The 10,579-nt window shown below is 51.0% G+C and overlaps 1 protein-coding gene across 2 annotated transcripts; it reads right to left on the bottom strand.

Annotated features, from left to right (window-relative positions):
- Positions 1-262: 262 nt before the first annotated feature.
- AP5Z1 (adaptor related protein complex 5 subunit zeta 1) lies at positions 263-9,536 on the bottom strand. Of its 2 annotated transcripts, XM_082064074.1 has the most exons (17): positions 9,459-9,520; positions 9,234-9,371; positions 8,407-8,593; positions 7,862-8,006; positions 6,564-6,676; positions 5,887-6,055; positions 5,413-5,553; positions 5,000-5,037; positions 4,758-4,920; positions 4,310-4,488; positions 3,723-3,865; positions 2,745-2,894; positions 2,410-2,521; positions 1,869-1,966; positions 1,570-1,702; positions 1,177-1,391; positions 263-853 (listed from the first exon to the last, which is right to left on the bottom strand). In XM_082064074.1, exons 1-17 carry the CDS (start codon positions 9,497-9,499, stop codon positions 583-585), a joined length of 2,436 nt encoding a protein of 811 aa, XP_081920200.1. In that variant the 5' UTR covers positions 9,500-9,520; the 3' UTR covers positions 263-582. The 2 variants fall into 2 exon arrangements, with proteins under 2 accessions (XP_081920200.1, XP_081920201.1); XM_082064075.1 differs by lacking the exon at positions 9,234-9,371 and having other exon boundaries at positions 9,459-9,536.
- Positions 9,537-10,579: the final 1,043 nt, after the last annotated feature.

The raw sequence follows: 10,579 nt of genomic DNA, 5'->3' as shown, positions 1-10,579 counted from the left end.
AATGCTCTTGGTGTCAACACTAAACTGGATCAATAAATCTCTCTAAGCTCCCGTCTGGTAGCTGTCTCTTGGATTTCGACATGTTCACTCTGATGGTAAGACAGAAGACCAGGGAGGGCTTGCAGGAGACTTAATGGAGTCGCTTCTGCTTTCTGCACCTCACAGGGGCCGATCTGCCGCAAGCAGGGATGCAATAGAAGAAGGACATGCATAGCCAGGGTGTAGTGAGGGCAAAGGGCATCGAGAAACACATCACAGGAGGGAAGGGAAGAAGAACTGTATCTCCAAAGGGGCATGCTGTGCTGGGTATTAAGGCATGCACTCACCCTCCTGCCACATTCACAGAAATCCACTGGGATTTTCAATCCATACTGGCCAGGGAGAGGATGCAGAAAAGCAAGAGGCGCTATGAGACAGAAATACAAAGAGCCTCAGACCAAAAGAGCAGCCTCAGCTCTACTTATTCCTCTTTTCTGTTTCAGTCACAACTATTTGTTCCTCATTTCCAGTTCAGAGCAGGGCCTCAGCCTTCAGCACCAGCAGTGTCCAGAGAGGCTGGAGCCCCTCAGAAACCCTGTGTCCTCAGTCCGTCACAAAGCCAGGAGCTGGCTCTAGGAGACGGGTGACGATCCTCAGGGCAAAAGGGAGGGACTCATTCACCTCCCTCTGAAACCGCGTACTGGCCACATCTACAGGCGGTGTGAACACTAACTGAGCCACGCTTGGCATTTTCAGTAAGTTCATGAGTTCAGTTGCTCCAGTAAGGATGTCCTCAAGGTCCTCCTTGCAGTAAGCAGAGGTGATAGCAGGGCTCTGCACAAATGTCCTCATCTTGGACAGCAACATGGATGCTCTGCAGGAGAGAAGAACATGGACATCAGCTGGCAGGACCCTGAGAGCCAGCAAGGCTCCCACTTCAGCCTGTGTACTTTCTGTGTTGTTGGTGAACACCAGAGGCCACCCACCCCCTCCTGCTGATGCACAGAGAATCAGTCAGCAGATGAAAACCACTTCCCCGAAATGTGCTCCTCCACGGCTTGCTTCCTCCAGCCTGTTTCAGTTTCAGGTTCCATCAGTTGCCATGCTTGATTATTTAACACCAGCAAGTATCTGTGTTTGGACCCATAAGATCTGCACAGTTCAGCCCTTTGCCCTTCCCTGCCATCCCCTCCTCACCTGGGGATCAGGTCCTGGCTGCGAGCTGCCAGCTTGGCCAGGGTGGCCATAAGGACACTGATGGCGCGGGGTGCGTAGCTGGGTGTGCTGGCCAGCAATTGGATCCGGGTGATTTCGAACAGCGTGGCCTCTAGAGTCTCAAAGAATCGGTTGATCTGCTCCACAGTGCAGCGCTTGTCATAGGACACAGACATGTACTCTCCAATAGCCCAGACCTGAAGTGAAGGCAGATGAGCTCAGGGTAAAAAGAAGGGAAGGGGATGGAATATTTTTTAGGGAATGACAAATCAGATTAGCTAATGCAAGGACAGAGGAGAGGAGGAAAGGGAAGGTGACAAAGAGGTTGCACCGCAGTTGGAGCAACGTTTGCAGAAGCAGCCAGGCCCTGCTTACCATGTGGGTGAAGATGGGCTCCTTGTTCTGGATGTTGCTGACTGTTCCTGTGAACTCCAGAATCTCCTTGGACACTTCCAGGATGAGTGCAGGGTGCAGCTTGCAGAGCATCACCAGCTGTGAGCTCAGCACCCTGGAAGAGAGAGATGGGCAGAGCTCAGAGCAGATGCAAAGTGGTCATGACCAAACCAAGAAGGTGCTGGCAGCACCCAGCCGCTGGCACAATGGCCGTACACTTGCGATGCTTCTAGAAGGGCTGAAGGTGCAGCTTCCATTTTGCACCCTCCAAAAATGCTCACCTGTACACTTCATCTCTAAACGCTGGGATCTCGTAGAGCTGGTCACTCCTCTGCAGCAGCAGCACCACCAGCTGGTTTATCAGCTGTTCATCTGCAAACTGAGAAACAAGCCCTTGCTTCAGCAACATCAGGGACTTCCAGCAGCCAAAACTCAAACTAACCAGCCAGGTGAGACGGCTGGCGCAGAAAAAGGCTGACCGAGCAGGCAGCAGTGCACAGAGCAGGTATCAGATGCTCATTCTGCTCTCACCGAGCAGGCAGCAGTGCACAGAGCAGGTATCAGGTGCTCATTCTGCTCTCACCCACAGCTGGCTGAGAGCAGTGTGCAGCCTGACACTCCACCATGGAGCTTTTCTGCTTCTCCCAATTTAGCAGCCAGCTCAGTGCTGCTTCATGCCAGTATTAGGCCACCTCACCCTGCCCTCATGCACCCCCTGTTGACGATGCAGTGTCTTAAAACTTTTGCTTCTATGACTGTTCTTCATATAACAGGAGACCCCTGCGGCATGACTGGGAGCCAAACTCCCCCAGGAGAGCCTACCTCTGCCACCACCCCGAAAAAGAGCTCCAGTAGGACAGGGACAGTCTCTGCACACTGCACGACCCTCGGGCTGCTGGCCAGGGATCCCAGCAGCTGCCGAAGCAGAATCAGCCTGTGGGCAACAGAAAAGTTACTGTGGAAGGCTTGTTCCCTGGCTGCCCTTCCCTATCCCCCAGAAGTCCTTTGAGTGTTTGGCAGAGCTACCACAGGGGAGATCAAAACCACCACACCCCAGCTGAGAGTGGCTGTGCCGTTCCCAGTAACCCCAGTGCTGCCTCCCAGTGCTGGATGGCTGAACCAAACCCTTAGGGCAGTGTCCTCCAGCAGCCTCCTACCTTTCCGGGGCATCCTTGGGAACAGAGTTGGTGCGGAGAAGATACTGGAACACGCTCTTGTAGAGAGGATGGTGAAAAGCTTCCAGACAAGTGGCCGGCATCACAGCTGGGTCACAGGCAGCCCTCTCGGAGGTAGGAAGAGCAGCTGACCTAACAAGAGACACACACAGAATGTCCTGTGTGATGGGCACGGGCCAGGGCATAGCTGGAATTCTGAACAATGAAACAACTCCCTTTCCACTGAAACAGGGACAGCAGGTTGATCTAACCCAGTCCCTCTGGAAGCCAGAGAACCAGGATGACTGTAATTATGGGCTCAACCCCCCTGGGCTCAGGTAATAGTTGCAGAATTGCTTCTGTATCATTCCAGGGAAAGGGGAAAATGGAGCTCTGTATCCCTCAGTGACTGAAACCCACCAATATCTTGCCTCTAAGGTGACTCCCTTTTCTGAGAACTCCAGAAAGAGCTGCTAATGCCAGGGAAGACAAGGAAGAGCAGAGGTACAGCAGGAAGAGCCAGTCCCTGTCCTCCTCCATCTTTCTGGAGACTCACAGTTCCTAATGGCCTCAGGAAGGAACCTCTGCATGCCTCCAGGAGAACAAAGCCAGAAAAGAGGGGTAAGGGCAGGGAGGGAAGACCAGGTAGCCCACACTGTGCTGAGGTGGCAGATACTCCAGCATGTGGCAACAGTTTGGAGCTGGATATGGAAAAGGGAAGGACAACAGCTCCCTGAGGCCCAAAGAGAGTCTGGTACTAAAGTACAAGAGCTGGTCACCTTCTCTTCCCATGCACAGCACATCACTAAGAAAATCAGGGTGACATCTGTGCAGCTTTGTGCTAACCTGACTGTAGCAGATACCTCTTGCTCTGTGGCAGCAGCAGCCAGAGGGCAGCTGAGGCTCAGAGAAGCATGTATTAGGCTATGGTCAATGTCAAGACCCTGATTAGCAAGCGAGAGGAAAAGTAGGGAGTGTTACCTCAGCTGGATGTCCAGAGCTGCAGTTAAACAGGGTAGGTCGAGCAGCAAATGGAAGATCTCAATGGCTGTGCCTGCATCCAGCAGAAATGGGAGAAGGTCCACAAACTCAGAGATCAGGGGTGGGCTGTTCCACGCCAGAAACTGCAAGGAACAAGCACAAAGTGCTGCACTATCCCTGCTACTTCACCACGCACCCAGACAACTCTCATACTGTGACCAAAAGGGACAGGGAAGGGAAAGTCACTTCTGAAAAACAAAACCAGACAAGTCTGAGGGTTAGTTCAAAACCGGGGATGCTGCTGGAAGCTCAGCACAGGCAGATGGCAGCTCATTCAGTGGCTGGAAAGCTGCAACTTGTTAAAAGTTTTCCAGAAACAAAGCGCTGTGTTCACTGCGCTTCCCAAACCACTGGTAGTAACACTAATACCTGCTTTTCTAACAGTACTTCTCGCCTATGCTCTCCCTAGCACTGCCATGGAGGGACACGGAGGGCTCTAGGGTGCACGGGAAGGCAAACACAAGGTTCTGGGGCTCAGAAAGGAACGTGCAGCAGGCTATGTCCTCTGCTGCTCCAGCAAGCTGTACCTTGAAGAGATTTGGGAAGCTCTGCCTGAATATGCCGGAGGCTTCAGTGAAGAGCCGGCTGTTTTCTTTGCAGAACTGGACAAATTCGAAGGCCAGGGATGGGTTGTGGAAGAGCTGAGCTGGGATATCAGTGAATAAGTGTTTGTAGATTGCTTCAGAGTCCACAGTTGCTGTTTTGCCTGGAAGAACACAGCACACAGCTGAGCACAGCGCACCCCGCAGCTCTGCTAACACAAGCTCCAGGAGCTAAGCTAAATTTGGGTTACGTTTTTCTAAAGAGCACAGGACAGTCCAGCTCTTGGGTCTCCTGGAGTGGGATCACCCATCCCAGAGTACAGCCAAGGCTGAATTACCAACTCCGGCAGCGAGCAGACTGCCAGGACAAAAGGATGCGCCGAGAGCATGCAAGACAAGATCATGGAGAAGGAGACGAGAGCTGATGACTTACTGTGGTTCAGGAAGAACTGGGCAATGGGCAGCAATGCCCTGGCATAAGTGGCATCCCCACAGATTCTGCTGTGCAGGATTTTAAGGAAGGAGACTGTGCAGTACACGTAGGAGCAGTCCTGTTTGCAGATGATGTCCATGATCGTCACCGCCTCTATGAGACACTGCAGGAGAGCAGAGAGACAGATCAGAGTTGGGGAAGCCACAACTCCCAGAGCTTCAGCTCCACCTCTGTGTACTTACAGCTTTCTGCAGATCTCCATCATCCTTCTTCAGGGGTCCTGCCACAGAAGGGAGTCCAAGTTAAACTCTGAGTCCAAACAGGAACATTAGGCTGTCAGTTTGAGCACTAACCCAGATTTCAGGACAGGTGGGAACGCACTGATCCCGATTTCAGGCTAATGAGAACCAAGTTCCACAGTTCCCCCCCGAAAATCAAGGGTAGGAGCTAGAACATGGCCATTGCCTCCAAATCCGTCCCAATAACCCAGCTTAGGGCTGGCCAATGATTTGCACCAGTAGCTGCAACTGGTCCCATGTCTAGAGCCTGACTGCACTCTAGAGCCTGAGATCCCAGTCCAAAGCCGCAGTGAATCAGAAACATGTTCAAGACCACCATCAAGAGTGCTCTAAGGAGGGTTTGTGGCAACACTTACGCCTGTTGCTCTGCTCAATAAGCCGCTGGCAGTACTCGAAGGCTTTCTCCCGCAGATAGTCCTTTGAGGGAAGCAGGCGATTAGATGCGGAGGTAGTAGAGACCATGGACGTAACAGACTTGTCCATTCCCGAATCATCTCCTGCAGAATGAAGGTTACCGCGTATCAGCTCATGTCATGAGCAGCACAACCCAGGTGCACTGCAAAGAAAAGGAGGCTGGGGGAAGAAGGGAGTGTTACAAGAACACTAAGGAGTTGCGGTTTCCTACCACCAGGCCTTTTTTCTCAGGGACCCACTGAATGAATAATTCGTCATGGAAAGGTCAGTAAGAATCGGTCAGGAGGTTGTGTGAAATTTCTTCCCAAAGTTCCACTGTTCCTAGTCCAAGAGCTCTGAGCTCTTGCCCATATTCCTGCCACCTAATCATCTCAGAGCACACACTCCTCTTGGGTGTGAAGTCCTTCAGTTTGTACCTGAATTAGGGGTCTTCAACCCTTTGCCCCCATAGCAGAGCAGCCAGTTTCGCAGCATGGAGAAGGCTTGAACATTGAGCCACTGGTCCTGTGTGTGGTACTGACCCACAGAGAGCACGGTGAAGAAGTCTGTGGCAATGGCACCATCCACCTCTGTGACAGGGCCAGGCTGGGAGAAAAGATGCAGCAGGTCAGATCCCCAGGGAGAGGCTAAGCGAGAAGGCAAGAAGAACTCCTCTCAGCCCATGAAGACAAGCAGCCCTCATTTATACATACTATGGCGCCTGCAGGGAGGCAGTTATCCAGAGCGAGAAAAGACAATTGGGTTGGATTCTTTTGCCCAGCTGAAACACCCCAAATATTTCCCTTCCTTCTCACACAAGCCTCATTTGAAATCAGCTTTTACTTTGGGGTCCATGGTCACCAAAAGACTCTCCCCTCAAAACTACTTAATGGATCAAAGTTCTGGCTCTAGAGCAGAACTTCTATGTCTTGGAGCTATAAATTCCCCTACTTTGATCTCCTACATGTCTTGGCCACTAACCCCAACCACTAAAAAGTGCCAAAGAACAGCAGCCCTTTTAGGTCACAATTTCCCGAAAGAAGCTGATTTTGTGAACCCAAAAGGTAACTGACTAGCAAATGCCCCTGTAAGATCACGGCAACTCAGCACTCACCTGTTTGGTCCTGGGATAGGAGAAGAAGCCTCCAGAGGGTTGAGCGACTCCTTGCTGAATACTCGCGTACCTCAGCCAGTCGGCCATCTTTCTACTGACAACATTGGTCTGTTCTGTACAAGGGAAGTCACAGGCTCATTGCTAGACCAGGCAGACAAACAATCTCTGAGGTGATGGTTTCAAACTAAAGGAGGGGAGATTCAGGATAGTCATGAGGAAGAAATTACTTACACTGAGGGTGGTGAGAGCCTGGCCCAGGTTGCCCAGAGAGGTGGTGGATGAACCATCCCTGGAGACATCCCAGGCCAGGCTGGACGGGGCTCTGAGCAACCTGAGCTGGTGAAGATGTCCCTGCTCATGGCAAGGGTGGCACTGGGGGAGCTGGGAAGGTCCCTTCAACGCAACCTATTCTATGATTCTCTGCAACACAGCCCTGCTGCCCCTCAGCTGCTGTGCTTTTCCTCCAGCCTAGATCACTGTCTCTCTGATCCAGCGGTCAGCAAATTGTTTCCCCAAGGTGGATGCCCTGTACTCCTCCTCATATCACTTCAAAGTCCAGGATCGCTCACACTTTTTTCAGAGCTCCCCATCCTTTTCTCATTCTTACCCACTGGGTCAGTCTCATTATTGTTTTGCCCCTTTCCTCAGTCAGGGAGTATGTGCTAGGACCAAGGACTTCTGGTACCAGCTCAGTCCAGAGGTCCTTGTTCCTTTGTCTCCATCCACAGCTGCTGTCAGGAGGAAGGTGCAAAAACACTGTCGTATCTATTCAGACAGTCAGTGGCTTCAGCTCGACAGACATAAATCCCTCACAGAGAACAGGCAGAAGCCAAGGCAGGTAATCCTGCCTGCGCAACCAGCCTGTACACCCTGGCCCCGCGTCCTCCCCAGAGCTTCTGCAGACTGCACAACAAGCCTTGCAGGAAACTCACAGAAACAGACTCTTGCTCACAACACAGCTCCTTCCCATTTTAAGCCTGGAATGCTCTCGTTTTACTCACTGCTGCCCATACAGTTCTTCCTCTCTTATAAAGAGATTTCACACTCCTCCTGCAATAGGAGACATGTTACTGTGATACAAATCCACACAGAATGGAGACTCTGGCCTCCAAAAGGGGCCAAAGCAGCTGAAGGCCCAGTCCCATTTTTGAGTGGTGGAATGCTCTCTCGTCCAATAAGTTCACGTTCTTTTAACAACAGTTTCCAAGTCCTGCTCTGAGCCAAAGCCTTCAGAGAACCTTCTGATCACTACACAGATCACAGCCAGACGGTAACCTCAGGCCTGCCTATATATTTACCTTCAGTTAGTGATTCTGGTGAAAGACTGATGACATTTGAGAGGACAGGAAGAAGGTACCGAGCACTTTGACCCTCAGGTAGTCTTCTTTCAAGCACTTGCACAATACGCTGCCCCACGGCAGACAGTTCAGCCTTCTTATTTCCCTTAAAAACAAAGCAGAGGTAAAGCTAGGATAATCTACTAATGCTAGGGATCAATATCATACAAACTATTCCATCAGGCATAACACCAACGTAAAACATAAAAAGCCTCACAGCACAGGCTATTTTACCACATCTCACAGAGATTTTCTGCAATGTGAATTCAGAGATGCCAGGAGGGGAAGAGTAAACATAACTCAAAACATAAATTAAACATTAAAAAGTTGCCATTTTTTCCTACACAGAGTAAAATAATTAAGTTCCTTAAGTGAACATGGAAATGCTGCTTTTTCCTAGATACTTTCAATTGATTTTCACTTCCCCTGAGCTCCGTAAACAGGGAACAATCAGGAAGCAAATCCATCTTGACAGGGGAAGATTTCTGACTTGACAGGTCACTTACCTGAGCCAAAAGGACAGAGGATACCAGGCTCAAGAGCTTTGCATCTTGAATCTCATCACAGGAGAGGATCAGGTCATTGCAAGGCGACATCTCTCTCAGGATGGCAGCACATAACATCTGAATCTGCTCAGGGCTCTTGGATGAACAGAGCACTTTCTGCAACTGTTCCACAAACTTGGCATCTAGCCTGCAAGAGTCACAGTAAAGCATCACTGCAAGGCAAGGGAAGATTCAGAGATTTATCTGCTGCATATTCCTGATCTTGGGATGATCTCCCTTGACGGTGACCCTGACTAACGCCATCTTATCATCTCCACTTCTGAATTTTGTTCCTTAGCGCAGCTTGGAAGCGTGTTCAGTGACGCAAACGCTCATTACCCTCAGTGCCAAAGGAGGTAGGCACCTTCCGCTTAGCAATGGGGGGAAAAAGCAAAGAGGGGCTTTACATTTATACCATAGAATGGTTTGAGTTGGAAGGGACCTTAAAGATCATCTCGTTCCACCCCCCTGCCATGGGCAGGGACATTTTCCACCAGACCAGGCTGTTCCAAGCCCCGTCCAACCTGACCTTGAACCCTTCCAGGGATGGGGCATCCACAGCTGTTCCAGGGCCTCACCGTCCTTGTGGGGAAGAATTTCATCCTTATATTTCATCTAAATCTCCCCTCCTTCAGTTTAAAGCCATCACCCCTTGTCCTATCGAGCCCAGTGTTTCCAAAACACTGTGGTTTTTTTAAAAAAAAGTACTAAACCCCTCGCCCCCTCTATTTGTCAAGAAAGCAGCACTTTTCTCGTTTGGAACAGCAGAGGGACAGCGTGGCACTCACCCGCGGGGGTACCTGCTGGCGGCCAGGGTGAGGTGCAGCCTCTGCAGCCCGCTCGCCGCCTCGGGGCTCCGCTCCGCGCCCTGCAGGGCGGCGGCGACGCGGGCGGTGAACCTGCGCAGCTCCTCGGCCCGGACCTCCCTGCGGGGACACCGGGTTAACCCCTGGCTCTCCTCGGAAGCCCCGGGGCTGCACTCACCACCCCTCAGTGCCCCAGCCCCCCGGTACCTCGCCTGCTTGAGGAAACTCTCGGCCGCCGCCGTGAACATGCCGGACGCTCCACGACTCGCCCCTTTCCGCCTCGGTACGCGGCCAAAGCGGCCCCCCAGGAGCGGGCGGTCCGGCACGGGCGGCTCCGGGGGAACGCGGCTGCTGCTGCACGAAGGTTCCGGCCGGGGCTGGTAATGGTGACGCTGGGCCGGGTCCTGCTCGCGGGGAGGAGGGAAGATGGGAAATTGGCAAAAATCCTTCCTCATGGATTATTTCGAGATGCTGCTATTGTTCTCCACCTCAGGAGTCCGAGGTGAAGCCTGGCATGAAGGAGAACGGCTCTGGGGACTCAGACATCACAGCAAGACTTCGGGTTTTTAAGAGCGCGATGATAAAAAAATGCCATATTAGTCTTTCCTGTGATCTGTTCAAAAAAACGATGCTTCCCCAAAAGGGCAAGAGATGTTAAAAACAGTTACCCAGTCTTCAGAGCTTCTAAAGGGTTAAAAAGGCACTAATTAACATCTCCCCATGAGAAATGTCCCTCCCGACTGCTCATAAGCCTGAAGCGTCACCCAACGGGGAGGAAAAGAAGTCATGGGATGAGGCTCAGCACTTTCCCTTTGGTATTTCTCTGCCAAAAAAAGGGTTCTGGCTGCCTATCTTTGCTATACTGCGTACAATTTAATAACTTCTTTTTAAACATGTTAGTGAAACACAGCTAATTTACATCAACTGAGGTTTTAAAAGATAGTCCTATTCAATTCTGAGGCTCAGAATGACTTTGTTAAGTGAAAATAAACCCTGAACTTAAGTTGTAGCTCTGCCAGGAGGAAAACCCTAACTGTAAGGCAGCTGGATAAAGAACTATTTTCTGACCTCATGTGCTTAAATGAAACAATTATAATTTACAGTAAAATACACTCAATTTATCTTTCAAAACAACGTTTCACTTCATGACAAAACAAAAGCTAGAGCTGGAGGAATAGTTTAAAATCCCCAAGGGAAGCATGATGCATCTCAAACACACACACGTACAGATGTTCACTCTGTACGAATAACTGACGAGGGATCAAAACCAGGGTATCTGTGAACTCTGAAACAGTGCAAGGTGTCCAGACATTTACCTCCCTCCTATA

Source organism: Streptopelia decaocto, assembly GCF_964273445.1.
Source record: "Streptopelia decaocto genome assembly, chromosome: 13".
Lineage (NCBI taxonomy): Eukaryota > Metazoa > Chordata > Aves > Columbiformes > Columbidae > Streptopelia > Streptopelia decaocto.
Note: the sequence above shows the minus strand (reverse complement) of the source record. Positions and strands in the feature narration are given on the sequence as shown.

Excerpts from the sequence above, each read along its gene's own strand:
- AP5Z1 (XM_082064074.1), bottom strand. The coding sequence starts at position 9,499 with ATGTTCACGGCGGCGGCCGAGAGTTTCCTCAAGCAGGCGAG. Across the intron at positions 9,372-9,458 it reads AGTTTCCTCAAGCAGGCGAG|GGAGGTCCGGGCCGAGGAGC; the intron begins GTACCGGGGGGC and ends GTGTCCCCGCAG. Across the intron at positions 1,703-1,868 it reads TTTAGAGATGAAGTGTACAG|GGTGCTGAGCTCACAGCTGG; the intron begins GTGAGCATTTTT and ends TCTCTCTTCCAG.